General features: G+C 42.2%; 1 protein-coding gene across 3 annotated transcripts in view; it reads left to right on the top strand.

The window, feature by feature from the left end:
• dtx1 (deltex E3 ubiquitin ligase 1) overlaps nt 1–16,387 on the top strand; it is a 57,550-nt gene that overhangs the window by 14,475 nt on the left and 26,688 nt on the right. For all 3 annotated transcript variants that reach the window (XM_023343948.1, XM_023343947.1, XM_005808961.2), the window contains exon 3: nt 14,308–15,055. In XM_023343948.1, the coding sequence (XP_023199716.1) occupies nt 14,308–15,055 (748 nt within the window). The remainder of the gene's footprint in view (nt 1–14,307; nt 15,056–16,387) is intronic.

Genomic DNA, 16,387 nt, shown 5'->3' with positions numbered 1-16,387 from the left:
TGCCATTTACTGATACAGAGATACATTTTCAGTCAAAAGTTTACAAAGACTGAGATTACTACGCCTTGAGTCACCTTGGTAAATCCCTGATGATGATGATGATGATGATGATGATGTCATGGTTTTGTAAGCTTCTGACAGGTTGAAGCACACACAAATCAGAGACATTTTAACATGAGTTAAATGAGGACATGTTTTAAAACAATACCTCAACCACACTGCTTCTTCATGTGACAAGATATCTGGAGGAGAACTGTGGCCCTCTGTGGAGCTGGATCATGCATCTCCTTAAGGTTAAATATTCATCTGCTCAAACAATACAAGCATGAACAGCATGGGAACCTCCAACCCCTCATACCGTTCAGAAACCTCTGTTGTAAATAAAGTGACTTCACTGTGTTGCTACAGTTACGACTAAGTGTCCTTCCTCTGGGAGCTGCACAGGGTTTATTCTTCCTGTTGCACCCTCTTATCCTGCAGCAAGAAGTAAAATGAAATATATATATATATATATATATATATATATATATAATTTTAGATTCAGTTTTCTTTTTTTCTACATCTCTGAGTTTAATACTAATTAAATGAGTTGACCCTTATCTCCTCTAGAGTAATAACACGTTCTAAGAATGTCATAAATGATTCATTAATCATAGGTCCTTTTGAATTATGCATATTTCTTCCAGCTGTTGGGAACCCGAGGGCATGAAATCGTCTCATTGAAGCGAACCCTTTTCAGCGATATCTGTACAATGAGAAGAAAACCATCTTTCTGTCTCAGAAACAATCTACTGTTGATAATTCAGCGACTTCCACTTCCTCCTTTGCCAAATCAGCACAATCGATAACTTTCGAATCGTTTATACCAAAAACGAGGCGGGCTGCATTTGTCGAAACTCCTAACAGTCTAGCGGTAATCTTTGCAGCCTTATTCATGCTTTTAGCCCTAAAATGGCAAAGATTTGACCTCAACCACAGCCGGCCTCTTACATGATCCGTCTACTCCTTATATGCGGAGGGATTACAGATGAACTGTGCAACGCAGAAATATAGAGGAGCATTTAGGACGAGCACTTGATATGTGCTGAACGCTGCACAAATGTGACTAAAGTTGTGAGTCCATGGGGGAAAGGTACTGGACCTGATTTTTAAATAAAAAGAAAAATAAAACATCCTTGAGAAAGAGCAGCACAGTTGAGGTGAAATTGTTGAACACATCACCACTTTGTGCAGTTGAAGCACTTTGACGCCCTCTCAACGCCCTCACACCATGTCCACTTTAGCGCTGATCAGAGCCGACCACTGTCGTCTGGCACAGGGACAGCTTGTGCTAATGTGGCCAGACGTTTCCTCTGATAAGGCCCGAGCGCGTCTGACAGCCGCGAAGTGGATTATGAAAGCCCATCTCGGCAAACGCGTTCGCTGCGTGTTGTTCATTTGGATGAGTCACACTCGCTTTCAGTAGTCCAAGTTTTTTTTTGTTTTGTTTTTTAATGGTTGATTTGTTGGAAGTGATTGTTGTTTTGCGGGGGGTGAGGGGAGAAGCCACCCACTTAACATATTTTGTGAGCAATGAGTGTCGAGCAGGCCATCGGATAGACCTGTGTGTGGTTGTGTGAACAAAGCAGTGAGTCAGAAATCTGTGACGTCCAAAGAGATGAGGTGGTTCTTCCTCTTTTTTTTTTTTTTTTTTTTTTTGCTTTTTTAAAACCTCATTTTGTGCCAAATTGTTTTTAAACTGAGTCGTGTAGCGACCAGTGTTGCATGCGCCGCGTGGCCGAGGTCATTCGATGGAGAACAACGTGACCTTTTTTCTCCAAGTCTCTCCTCGTGCGAGTCGGCCCATCCGTCAGGTTCCAGCTGAGCAGACGGCGAAGTCTGTTGCCGCGGTGCGACGCCAGGCATGAATAATGGCGCCGTTGCCGTGGAATACTTCACCGTGTAACGGCGTGGGGAGTAAAAGTTGGATGCGTCACTTTTTCCATGCTAAATGGAGGGATTAGTGTTGCTGTTGGCAACGTGAGGTCAGGTGGCCATGTTTAAATATTCACCAGACTTCATCAGGCGAGATTCAGTTAATTGGAAAGCTTTGGAATCTCAATTTATCACATTCAAATAAAACATTTTTTAACCAAATAGTGATATTTGACAGTAATAAAATCATCTATTAAAGTATTAAAGAACATTAGATAAATATTAATTATTATTTTTGCTGTGGACATGTGTCAGCACTGCTGTAGCTAATATCAGCTCTAATGTCTTTGTTGAGGCACATTTTGCACGACTGGCAATAAACCTTGAGGTATATTAACACAAACTGAGAGAGGTCTGTCTCAGGCTGATTTTCAAGGTTCAAATTTCTGCTTTTAGCGACGCTGTGATTTTGTTTTGGTCTCTCTGTTGTAAAGGAGTTTGTGAAAATATCTCCACATTAGCTAAGTGGCTCAGAGGTTTAAAATTGCTCGTTCTTTGGTTGCCTGCATCAAGAATTGGTCACATCCTCCTTCTGTTTCTCCATAAAAAAAAAACTTCATTTAAAATAAAATTTAAAAAGATTTCTCCATATAAATCCTAATTTTACATGTTTATGTTGCTTCATGTTGTGTTTGTTTTCAACTATATCGTTTTAAATCGTTTTTAAACTCGGATTAGTGCTGCTTTTCGTGCTCGTCTCTCCCAACAATCTGGCTGCGTGTGTTTGAGTTATTTGAAACATTTTCAAAAGGACTTTCATGCTTTTATTCAATCTGCTCTCCAGTAATACTTGGCTTCACTGTTGAACCGATGCCTGGATGAAATATTTAGCTGTTGCTCAGGAATAAGAGCCCTTCTGTGCGAGTTGGCAGTAAATGATTATTAATACAGAAGGTAAGCAGGTGAAGTGACTATTTTCAACAGGGACGGTCCCTCTAAAACCCCTCCGTCCTCATCGGCTCTGTGTTTTCCAGTTGCCGTTGGATGTGTTTGCTTGAAAAATTAACAGAGCTGGTTTTCGCTTTCCTGGCGAAATTGCGTCTCCTGCTAACAAGAAATCTTATTCACGGGAGACCTGTCAGCTCTCTCTGCTTGTGCTGCCATGTTATGCGACGCCAAAGCTGCAGATTTAGTGTGAAGCAAATGGTGCCTGAGTTGTGCCTCTTTATTTTTGTTCCTTTTTTGTCCCAACAACTCAACTGCACTGACGAGGTTTCCCCTGGACACGACGCAGCCGAAGCGGCCTGAAAGGGAAGCAGCTTTGTGTCAAAATTCAACGTAATGCTGCTCGCCTTTGCTCATGCCCTCAGCTGCAGGTCGACCACAAGTGAGTGAAAAACGCCCAAAGTCCTCAGCCGAGGGACGGCCACAACATTAAGGTTGTCTCAGCGCCTGCTGCAGTGCGGAAGCTGGCAGGTGGACAGGCCTCTAACTTAATTTTCTGATGTTTTTTTCTTTCTTACCCACTCTGTCTTTTTTGCGAAACGCCAGTAAGTGCAAACGCTGCACAAGCATGCAGAAACTGGCCAGCTCCCCTCGCCTTGCCAGGCTGTAGGAAAGCTGGAGGGGCTGAGGAAGAGGAGGACGGTTGCAGTGGGAGTCGGTTTGCTTTTCTTGACCACTTTGTCTTTCTTGCAGGCGAAACTGTAAGTTGGGCAATTTCTCTTTTTTTTTTTTTTTACTTTTTTTTACTGCAGCGTTTACGTTTCAAGAAGTTGCTACCCCCACCGCCGCACTCCTTGCTTCTTTTTCTTGTCAGCTGATAAGCTCCTCTCATCAGATGCTTTCCACCTTCTCCTCTCCTCCTTTTTTTCTTTCTTGTTTTCTGGCCTTATTCCATCTCTGATTCTCCTCCCTCCTCCCTCCTCCACCGTTCCTCTCTTCTTCTTCTCCTCCCCCCCCTTTCTCCCTCATCTGCCGACACTTTTGTTCATCCATCACTTTTGCAGGCAAAGAGATCAGGATGCTTCAGGGAATCCAAGTCACTATTCATGACCACAGCCCTTTATGAAGAGGTGCACCCTGGGAAAATAAAAGCAATGAATCAGGACGTGGAAAGAGCTTCGTCGGTTGAGTTTTTGTCTTTCCTTTTTGAAAGAGGAGCTGAAGAACAGAGATATTAAGATCCAATACTGCTAAAACGGCTTAATCCCAGTCTATCTCACTCATTACGATGTTCTCTGATCTCCGCATGTTACCTAACGAGCAGATAAGTCTCTTACTGATCTCTGGGACTTTGATGTGCAGGTATGCAGCACTTTTTTTCTTTTTTTTTTTACACGGGAGAGAGAGATTTCACTTCTAAAGCCTCTGCTTTACATGCATTTCAATAAAATAAAATCTCCTTTTATCATATTCAGGTAATATCACAACTTTTTTATTTTATTTTTGACAGTTTGAGGCATTTGTATTCGAAGCAACTTCTCTCTCTTTCATCGCTAATGGCCAGCTTGGGTTTATTGTTTGTGAGGGATCCTTTTTCCAGAGATGAAAGTCTTTTAAAGATTTGCCCCAGGGAGTTATGTGAAAACATCAAACTGGCTTTAATTATTTTATGTCTCCCATACCCAAGAATGTATTAGCATATTTATCACGAATTTGCTATTTATATGAGGAAAATTATGAAGGTCGATGATAATAATTCATGGAGTTTTTTTTTTTGTTTGTTTTTCTTTTTTCTACTGCAACATTTTTGACGCATTTTAGTTCAGGGTTGCAGCGGCCGGATCCTTTCCAGCTGAGTTTGAGGTTGAACCCTTTGGATATGTCATCCTTCCATGGCATGTTTGTCAGATTGCATTGTGTTTTTAGTTTTTTGACACATTTCTTTGGATGTTCTTCTACGTCAGACCCGGTGTATCAGATTTAAATTGATTTGTTCCTTCAGGTTTGCTTTAAATATTTGTTTCAGTGTACAACATGGATACTGTGGCAAAATGCTTGTTATTGAAGACACTGGTGATCACATAATTGGGAAGTTACAAATAAAAATCTGCTTGATTCTACCTCCCCTTTCTCTCATAAACCTTAATAAAATCCAGTAGATCCTATAATCCTGGGAATCCTTTAATCTCATTAATCTCACTATAAATCGAGTTGTTCAAGGCGTTAGAAGTTTTTTTTAGTGTTTTTTTTAAAGGAGAATTTAAAAAATGACTTGTCATGTTTTTCACGGTTCTCCCAGACTCTTTCAGGAGACAAAGTAAAAGTTTAACGGATTTTATTGAATACAGTGGAGTCTTGGAAAGTCGGAGGAGGCAGGAAACGGCAACGCTATGAGGTAGAGGGACAGAGGTGATCCAGGGAGACAAACCCTAATGACGGTTGAACGGTCGATGGTTTTCGGTGGATGAAGGCGATGAACGCCAGGAAAGAATGAGCAGAGTCGTTGCCTGGCGCGGTACAGGGGATGTTGGGAGCTGACATGGAAGCAGGACATGTCGGATCAGTGGTTGCATGATGACGATAAGAGGTCGTGAATGGTTGACCCAGGAACTATTGCAGGGAGATTACGAGTGAGGAACCCTAGGAGGAACTCTGGAGGTAATGACGGAGGAAACCTTGAAGGATGAACACAAAGAAGGAATTAGCGAAAGGCTAAAGCACATGAGGGAAAACACAAGGAGTCATTAGGGGGCAGCAGGTACAGCAGAGGTTAACACTCAGGCACTATGCCCTCTTATCCTTTGGTTGATGGTGTTTGATGATGATAAAAGGTAAATGGCCTGTACTTGAATACTGGTTTATCAAGTCTGAGGACTCCAAAGCGCTTTACGCTACATTCAGTCATTTACCCATTCACGCACACGTTCATACGCCGATGATGGCGAGCTACGTTGTAGCCACTGCTACCCTGGAGAAGACTGACAGAAGTGAGTCTGCCATACAATCAGAATGGTGCATAGCGGGTGTTCAAACTGGCAACCCAAATCATTGTTAACAAGATTTGAGAAAGGATGTTTTCAGATGGCTTTCTATCTAGACTGAAGAATGGATGTACAAAGCAGGTAGAGATGCTCCTTGAAAGACTCGAGGCTTTAATTTCAGTCCAAGGTTGTCTTATAAAGGAGGCAGAGTAAAAATGCACAATACAGTCATCTGTTTTTCCTTCCAAAAGAACTTAAATACCATATTTAATTTCCCTTCCCATTGACAATAATGTGGTAGTTTATTGTTATTCTTTACAGAAGCACTGAAAACATGCTTCTTGGGGAGTTTGTGACATGTAATAGTTCCTTCGTTGAAAGTTAACTATTCTTGACGTGCAATAGAAAAGAAAGCAAAAAACTTTTGGGTCAAATTATGTTATATGAACCCTAGAGTGGATACCTGCAGTGAGTCATAGATTATTGCCAGTGTGGATTAGAAACTTCTCAACAGTGTATTGATAAAGCACAGTGAAGAGCATTAATGTTTTAATGTTGGCGCCTAAAGGGAACATTTCGGAGGGGAAACCGGTGCTTGAGAGCATGTATTTAACCGAATACCAAGTTCAGAAAAACATTTATAGCACAACGTAGTTTTCGGGTGCTGAAAGGAAGAGTAAAACCAATGTAGTGCTGGGACTTTGTCTTGTTGTTTTCATTACCCCTTAAAGACTTCTCAGACATATGACTGAGCGTTTTGCGAACCCTCCCCTTCCAGTTCAGGGGAAACCACAGCAGAATGTTTTAATACGATCAACGGGAGCCCCTGGGAAGTGGTAGAGGTTTGTCAATTATAGGGATTTATGATAGAGCTCGATCCAAGCGCAGCGGCAGCGGCGCAACCCAGAGCAATGAATACAAGGTGATGTTTTTCACTAACACAGATCTCTCAAGTCTGTCCAAAAGCTGAGCGTTGTATGTGAGAGAGGCCGGGACGGGGTCCAGTGAGTGACAGAGTGGAAAATGTGAGGAATGGCTCAGTTTCACTGCTTTGGTCAGGATCCAGAAGAGACTGGAGGGGTGTTTGGGCCGGTGGGGGAAGCTGGCGTCAGCAGCAGATGATGAGTACAGGAGGAAGACTCTGCTGGTGCTGTTCTCAGGGAAAGTAATAGTACAGTGGTTCACATGTGGACACACGCACCCACCCCATCCTGCTCACTCTTCTCTCTGCGGAGACGCTTTCGTGACAACGACATCTTGCCTCTCTGTGACGACACCATTTCAACCTGGTGCATTTTGCCATATCTGGAATTACCTGTAGCTACTGATCGAGTCACAGATGGCTTCTATTAGGAGTGGTTTTTTTTATTATTGTTTCTCGGATGACCACAGCACAAATGCACTGAAAGCGTGACACAACTTCAGTGGCATATTTATGTAGCATATTCAGTAAGATAACAGAAATAGCACGTTTTTTTGTTGTTTTGTTTTGTTCTTTTATCTTGTTTTGAAATGATAAAAAAATTTATATTCTTTTTTTAAATGTTTCTGGTCTGGATAAGTGCGCAAGAATAAAAGGTGATTGCAAATCTGATGGTATTTCCAGAATGTATTCACCTCTATTCATCCATCCACTTACAGTTGTATTTTCTTCTGATTCTGTCCATAAAACCTGTAGAAACTTCTAGCAAAGAAAAACAGAGACATTTTATTATTTTGGTTGTTAGATGAAGTTGTAAAAAAAAAAGGGGGGGTAACAAAAATTTAATTGTGAAGCCTGGAAATTACATTCTTCAAAAGTCTCATTTTGTCTTCATTTTGACCTGAAAAATGAGGAAAATCCTTGAGGAGGGAGGGTAAAAAGAGAGCATTAGAGTTCTGCTTTGAGAGTAAATTATCCCCTCCGGCTGTGCTGCATATTTTCGTTCAGAATGAGCAGTAATTGTACATCCGTTGTAAAAGCATTCAATATTGCTATCTATAAAGTATCATTTTCCCAATCTATTTACTTCCCCTGCAGGATACCTCTAAGGGCAGTCAAGGATGTTGCAATTTAATGATGCATGTCCTTCCCTTTTAAAGAGTAATTCTCTCCCACTTGCAGGCAAAAACAAAGCTATTAGGGATGAGGACTGGAATGGCTTCTTTTTTTTTCTGCTCCGGCTAAGATGTGAAAGGCCAATTGAGCCCACCTTGAACCCGCCCGGTGCTGTGTGACAGTGGGTCGAGAGTCCCGCGGCGAGATTCGATTGTAACAATACATCATGCAGCTATCTTTCACCCGGAGGAGACTGTGCTGGGGTTGGAGGGAGGCGGGGAGGGAGGGACAGCTGGAGGACATCGTGGGAGTGAGGGAGATAAGTGAGGCAGGAAAGATGGCCGCCGAAGGCACAGAAGGTCAGACAGGAAGTGGCCACTCTTGCTCGGTATCCTGTTAGGATGAGCGGGAAGGGTCACAGGGAGAACATCAGCAGCTCAGGCCAGACATTTTGGTGAGGCGGGGGGAAGTGGAGTGTTTACACAGCAGTAAATTACAGGACATAATAGGTGGCAGAAGTTTCAGAATGAATGTTTGGACAAAACTTTTCCACATATGGCTCTGGGACTGCTGTGTTGTGGCTTCTGGTCTCCAGTCCTAACAATCCTCCATCAGCAGTTTACACAAATCCTACAGCAGAACGCAAACATGACGGCACAAATGTTTCTGCCTCACTAGGTCTCACCTCTCAGTTTTGGAGTTATGGCAGCTGGTTATATTTGGTTCCAGCATCCCTTTGTCTTTGTGTGCAAATCCAAACCTCAACTCTTAAGATTTTTGCAAGACTGCTAAAATTATTATGGGGTACTGTTCTTTTACGTGCAGTACTATTCAGGATTTTCTTTTCCCCCACACATAACTAACAGAAACATCTGCATAGCAAAATTAAATGAATTTATACAAAATCATTATAGCGGACAGTAGCTATGTTTACTTGCGCAAAATTACTTTATGGGACTGAAAGGTATTCAGACCAGGAGAGAGAAAAATAATTGTTCATATGAGAACAAAAATCCTTATCTGACCTTTACATGCGTTTCAGCAGGTTTTATTCGGAATAGACGCACTGACATTCGCAATGTTGGAAAATTACTGAACATAAAAACAGACAACCACAGTAGTGTGTTCGTTCTGTGTTTTCAAAGCGTCCGCCTCTGCTCCAGGTTCGGTTGAGACGTTAATACACTCCCTAATTAAGTTTGCTCTATAGCTTCTATTCACTGAAGGTGTAAATACGTCACGTTAGCATAGGACACACATGTGGGGTTAGGTCAGTTTACCTCCGTCAGAATGAAGACAGAACAAGGCTTTATGCATTATCATCATTTCATTTGGATGACAACTTTAGATGTCAAAATTCTCAGATTGAGGCATTTTTATTCCCGATTACTTATATCCTATTGTTCCTATAACTCATCTATTTTGACCATTGGCATTAAACCTGAAACCTTTCAGCACTTTTACTTCATAATTACTGTGTCATAGGTAAACAGAGGGCGTACTAAATTAATATTGACAAATTATTTCATATGACAATGGTTTCTTTTAAATGTAGCATTGTTTTACATCTTGTCTCTGCGCAAACATTGAAAATAAATGACAAACCATGTTTAGAACTGCTCACCTTGGCATTTCCTAGTCCTCAATCCCATGTAGACCCAGAAAGCCCTCTGTAAAATGTTACGGGTGGAAGTGCTGATGTAGTAAGTTGCTGATTACAGTACCAGAAGCAGAAACCAGTTTACTTGTGTACTTGACTGAATGTCAAAATGACTGACGCCTGTGTAGATGGGCTGAGATTGGTCTCAGTCCAGCCTACCTCAGCATCATTTTTTTGGTTTATGACATGGTAGATCAGTGTTGCACAAATTTCATATCATAAAGCTGATTGTCTTCTTGTTTGCCTATATGATATTTCTTTCTGTAGCTCTATATACCAAAGGATGTGTGACTATAGGTCAAACATATGATAATTTTGCAGTGTAAAGCCCTTAAAGCTTTTAGTGTACTTAACAGAACAGTTTTCATGGTTGAGCGACTGGTGATTAGATTTAGCCATTAGGATTTTCTGTGTTCAAATGAATAAAGCTATTTACATTAAGTGGAAAGAAAATAAAACATTAATTTGAGTACAGGAGTAAAAAACAAAGATATGGTCAGAAGCAAACACACTTTGCTATCCTTAAGCTTTCGGTACAATACTTCACTAAGGACCAGGTAACTTTTGACATGATGGTAATCACACGATGAGTTCCCCAAGGTTCCATCTTGGGGCGCCTCCTATTTTATATTTACATTCTCCTGCTAGCTCAGATTATACCATTTCAATATGACCAGGTGACTGTGAACCCATAAGTCTCGAGTAGATGTGTAGGACAAATCGATGTGTGATAGTGCCATAACTATCTTCGGCTGAATAAAAACGAAACTCGAGTTGGCACACAGCTTCAGGTATTACAGCAAGAAACTACTGATCGGGTCTAAAATCTGGAAGTAGTGATACAATCAGACCTAAACATTCAGAAACACATAAAGACAATTACAAAGACAGCCTTCTACCACCTGAAGAACATTTTCAGGATCAATGGTCTAATGTGCCAACAAGATCTTCAGAAACTCATCCATGTGTTTATCTCTAGTCAAATTAATTACTACAGCAGTGTCTGCACAGGTCTGCCTTAAAATATCAAGCAGCTGCAGCTGATCTAGAATGCTGCTGCTCTCACTAACACTAAAAAGATGGAGCACATCAGTGCAGCGCTGGAACACTGAGTTCTCTCCTTATGTTCTTTAAATCGAGGTTTAAAACACAGTTTTTCACCTTGATAAAAACCCAGTTTTTATTACTTTTTTTAATTTATTTATTTATTTATTTTTTTTACCCCTCCAGGGGGTCTTTTTGTGGGCTCTAGTGTCCCTTATATGACAGTAGGCTGACAGGAAACGGGGAAGGAGAGGGGGGAAGACATGCGGCAAATGTTGTCGGGTCCGGGAGTTGAACCCGCAACGGCCGCGTCGAGGACTCAAGGCCTCCAAATATGGGTCGCGCTAACCACTACGCCACCACGGCACGCCAGCTTTTATTACTTTTAGTCTATAGTTCAATTTTTCCCTTTCTCTATCACTGTAATCTACTCGTTTCATCATGTAAAGCACTTTGAATGATCTTGTTTCTGAATAGTGCTATGGAAATAACCTCGCCATGCATTCGTCCTCTATCAGCAATTCACTCCAACACATTGCGTTCATAAGAAGCTCACAATATACAAGTCCTGCCAGATGTGCAATGTGTACGCAACTTTATTTATTTCTTTAAATAAAGATACTGCACCATGGGGAATATTTTCTAAACCAACTTCATTTCGTTTCACATATTTTTGCTTCTACTAGACTGCTGAGCTTTGTAAAGCCAAATTTCTCTCCATCGTCATTTGTCAAAATCACTGTAAGACCTTTTGTGTAATTTGTACAATTAATATCAATCATTATTTGGCAGTTCTGAAACACAAAGAGAGCAGCTCTCTCACAGTTTTTTTTTCTTCTCTGACCAATGGTGTAACAGTGGTGGGAGGATTTTTAGCGAGAAGCTGCACACAGGCTGTCAGACAGAAGGAAACTGGATGTCCTAGAGCGATGAACGGTGTAGAAATAATTGATAAAAATGATGAGTCTGTAAATGGAAATCCCTTTTACATTATAACCCTTTTTTTTCTTACCTCATTGTTTTATTAGTCATCAGGTCGTCAACTCAGCAGGACGGTGTCTTCAGCTTTTCAATAATGCGACTAAACAAGCCGCTCTTCCAGAAATTTCTGAGATGTGTACAGCTTTTTAATCATAAACTTCCCGTTAGGAGTTTACGTCCACCCATCGTTGGCTTTGATGACTTGGCTTTTAATTGGAGCGACCAAATGTTTTCTGGAGAAACGCGTAGTCGCCAGATGAGACAAAAATTGGGCAGCTTAGCTGTAAGACGAGCCTTTCAAGTTCGGGAACACTGAACCAGCAGTAAAGGATGGTAGTGGTATTATGCCGAGGGCCTGTTTTTGCTGCATTCCGCCATTGTATCCGCCATTGTACAGAGCGGATGAGCTACATCCACATTTTGCTTTATTTCATCTCAAACCAGTAGCCGGGTTGCAGAAACCTGGACACAAGTTGGCTTTCTGTCCAAGTTCTGATCGCAGACACACATCAGAACTGATGCTGGATAAAGCAGACATTAGAACAGCGTTGTTCCAGTGTGTTACTTTAAGCTCCCTGAATGACCTCTACCCTTTGGGGGAAAAAAAAATATTCTAAACAGCTTGTCAGGGACAGAAAGCAAAATTAGTTCCACCAGTTTGGCCATTAACAGTGCTCAAATATCCAGCCAGTTTCTAGGTGTGCATAGATTAAAGGCAATCCTTCACAAATTCAAACCTGTGGTCCAATTCCAGCTTTTAAAAAAAAATAAAATATGTCATTATAATCCCTGAATAAATATATCAACAAAAGTAAAACTATTTGCTTTTCTTTTTAAGACTAGACAGTAACTGTTGCACATTACAGACATTAACCACATAATATTTTCACGTCTGTGTTATGCATTTCTGTCAGATCAGTTTAAGCTAATAAACAGTCTTCAAAATGAAATGCTGTTCATCCCTCCTTACCCATGTGGATAAATTAAGGCCTGGGGATAAGCAACTGCGCGTGTTACATTATTTATGAAATTTGCACAATGCTTATTTAGTTGTTGATTTTTACATCAGTTTAAATCATACTTGCATGTTGCACATCTGTTAACAAAAACAAAAGCCCCAGTGAAGAACTGGAACACCACAAAGCCTTTCTCTTCTACAGAGAGCAGAACATGAATTTCAAAAACCACGTGGAAGAGGTTTCATTTTGAAACTTATTAAACGATGTTGTGTATTTTGGCTTTCTTCTGAGAAAAAGGAGGTACACCTGCGAGCGACGATCACAGATTGGTGCAGATTTGTGCATGGACGGCTGGGTGAAGATGTGAGAGACGCACGCAGCTGGCTGACCAGTCATCTGTGAGCACACGGCTCAGACTGAAATTAGCCACCAAACCGAGTCCTTTAGCAGGAGACTGCAGGACACAATCAAGGTCAGAGTCGCCATTTCTGCTGATGCAGTTTATTCCCTTGCGTTGGCGCCAAACTGCCGAATGAGGGGGTTACCGCTGCCCAGCGGCCCTGCTCAACCCATGTCAATCCCACGCCTATTTATTCTCCACACACACTCCCATTCCTCCGGCTCTCCCTTGTCACAGGACTGTGCATTTAGCCGTTAAATTAGCTGGGGGAGGAAGAGGGGCGACGCTTTCTGCAGAAGCGCCTGCATACCTTTGTTGATGTGTGGCGTGGCGATGGATAGGCTGAGGTGTCATGATTTCCCATGGGGCTACGGTAATTGTGTTATAATGGAGGAGGGAGCTGAGTGCCCATCGGCGGTGGTACATGGGCATAAAGTCCCCTTCCACGATGTCGTCATACAGAAGAATGGCAAACTTACCGAGTAAGGGATTGTGGGTATGACGTGTGTCTGTGTTTTATTTATTTATTTTTTTCTTTTCAAAGGCCAACTTTACACTTTTATGTGAAGTGGCAGCTTTATGAGGGTGAAGAATTTATCAGTTTGTACATCAGCATTTGTTCTTCCCTCAGGGCAACAGAGCAACGCTCATTTCCATCAGCGTGTCATGTCCTCTCAACACCGCATATCATATTTGATGTGCCTGAAACTTGAAAACATTTGGTCTGGAGGAAATGTCTGTACTGGCCATAGGTCAGTGTGGGTTTCCTACAGCGTAATAATCCTGAATAAAAATACCATGGCTTCATTTTCTATTGACACAAAATGTCGAAATAAGCCCAAAAACAACATTACTTTTATTTGAAACGAGAGCAAAAATGTGATCTTCTCGCTGGTAAAATATGTAAACATATTTATTATTTCAGGTATAAAAAAGTAATCTGTACACTTAATGACTATTTGCAATTTGTCACATATATATTTATATATATAGTGATAGTCATACATCTTTAAAATTCAATATACCTTAGTGATATTGATTGGTGGTGCTCTTTTAGTTTTCGTGACCAAAAATATTTTCAGTATAATGTTGATTCATGACTCATTACTGAATTTTTCTTTTAAAAATGCATGAAATAAAGACTTAGTGGCAGTCTTTCATGCAGCTGGGTAGCAGTGGGCAGGAAAGAAAAAAAAAAGTCAGCAAATATTTTTCCCACCAGTAGGGGGCCTAACAATGCTTTAGTCTTAATGCAATACAAGGAATGAGTTTGAGACAAGCCTCGCTATAAAAACTAAAGTTGCAAATCCTCTCATTTACCAAAGTGTTTACCATTCAAGTCAAGAAGTCATTTTCACATTGTACTTTTCTCCGCTTCCTCTCAGGCACCATGAGGCCCGTGCAGAGGAACTTCTACGAGCCGTCGTCGGCCCCAGGGAAAGGCGTGGTGTGGGAGTGGGAAAACGACAACGGCTCGTGGACGCCGTACGACATGGAGATCTGCGTGACCATCCAGAATGCCTACGAGAAGCAGCACCCGTGGCTGGACTTGACCTCTCTGGGCTTCTGCTACCTCATCGACTTCAACAGCATGTCCCAGACCAACCGGCAGAGTCAGCGCAAGCGCCGCCTTCGGAGACGCATGGACCTGGCATACCCGCTCATCATGGGCTCCATTCCCAAGTCCCAGTCGTGGCCCGTGGGCGCCAGCTCTGGCCAGCCCTGCTCGTGCCAGCAGTGCATCCTGGTGAACAGTACAAGAGCTGCCTCCAATGCCATCCTGGCCTCGCAGCGGCGTAAGCTCTACGGAGGGACGGCTGGCAACTCGGGCGCCGCGGGAGGCCTCGGCGGCGTGCGGCAGAGCAACACCTTCGCTGGAACCTCCCTGTGGTCCCCGACGTCCGGCTCCTCCGGTGCCAACCACAATAACATAAGTGTGGGAGGTGGGCAGTCGAAAGCCGAACAGGTGCAGTCGCCGCTGCCTTCTGCCAACTTTCCCTGCTCCCCGGTGATGCCATCGCTTTCATCCTCCCACGGTCACCACGCGCTCACCATCAACGGACAGAACAATCTGAACCGGCCAGGCACCCAGCGGATTTCCATGGGGAACACCAGAGGAGCCATCCCACCCGGGTAATGGTGTCTGTTTCTTCTTTGGTCCTTGAGATTCTCTGAAGTCCGCCGCAGCCTCCATGTGTTCCTGCCTCAGCATAAAGCTCAGATTCGACTTAGACATTGATTGAATATTTAAAAAAACAAAAACAAACAGCATGTTTGCCTCACAAAGCTTTACGCTGAACGTGTCCGATTTTCTGTACTTGTTTTTTTTTTTTCACTCTCTCCCCGATTCTTACTCCGCTGATTTATGACTGCTCTCTTTTAACATGCTGATCAATGGATCTGCAGAGGAATCATAAAAAAATCTTCAGCTTAGTCTTGTGTGCCAGAGTCCTCCCTTTCCTTCCCTGTGTGTATGTGTGTGGGTGTGTGTGTGTCTGCTCCATAATGAGCTTATGTTGGCCCCAGTAGGCGTGAAATACTGCAGCTCTTCTGGATCATTCTGCTTTGAACTAATTTGTTGCTATCAGGGTGCGCTGGGGTTGTTGAGTCGCTTGGAAGCTAAGGAGTCTGACGGGGCGAGTCGGTGGGGGTGGGATGTGTTTTTAACAGCGTCTTTGTTTGACTGCGCGTCGTTTCTGACTCTTGTGTACGTGGAGTGACTGATGGGCAAAGTGCGAAGAGGGCACTGGTGTAGCTTTGGACGCCTGTTTGCCATGAAGGCAGAGCTCCAGCGGGGAAGAATGAATAATGGATCAAGGGAAAATCAGAGCGCCAGCATGGTGCTGACCTCAGTGCAGTTCAGAGAAAAGGAACTAAGAAAAGGAAGTTTGTTCACGTTCAAAGCAGTCCTTGTCCCTGATCCTGTTTTGGGTTTTTTTTCTCCCCCCGTTACAATAAACCTAAGCATAGGAACAAAGTAGAAACTCATTGGAATTTGTTGCACGATATAAAAGATACGCTAGCGTCGGCCATGTTGCGAGCAGCAGCCTGGCCCTGAAAACCAACACCGTGCTTGGAACCTGGGTTTTTAGAACAGACACTCAAGTTTGAATTGTGTTTCTTAAAATCATTTCTGCTTATTTATTTTAGTACTTTGATCATAATATACAAAATCTGGTGATCACTGAGATATAAAAAAAACGGCAATAAAGAAGAACTATCTGTAGAAGAAAATGGATTTAAAATGTGGGAGAGCTGATCTCGACATCACAGTGTTTTTTTTTTTATTTGCTTTATTTTTACAAAGTAAAGTTTCTGAGGTTTACCTGTTTTGTGTACAACTTTTATTATGTGGTGGATGTGAGACACCTTAACAAATGGTAATGGTATTGTTAATATTACATCTAAAAAATAACCTTAAATAGTACTATTAATAAGGCATAAGGGGAAAATAGGAGATAGAGA

This window comes from Xiphophorus maculatus, chromosome 12, assembly GCF_002775205.1.
Source record: "Xiphophorus maculatus strain JP 163 A chromosome 12, X_maculatus-5.0-male, whole genome shotgun sequence".
NCBI lineage: Eukaryota > Metazoa > Chordata > Actinopteri > Cyprinodontiformes > Poeciliidae > Xiphophorus > Xiphophorus maculatus.
This window is presented reverse-complemented; position numbering and strand designations above follow the sequence as displayed.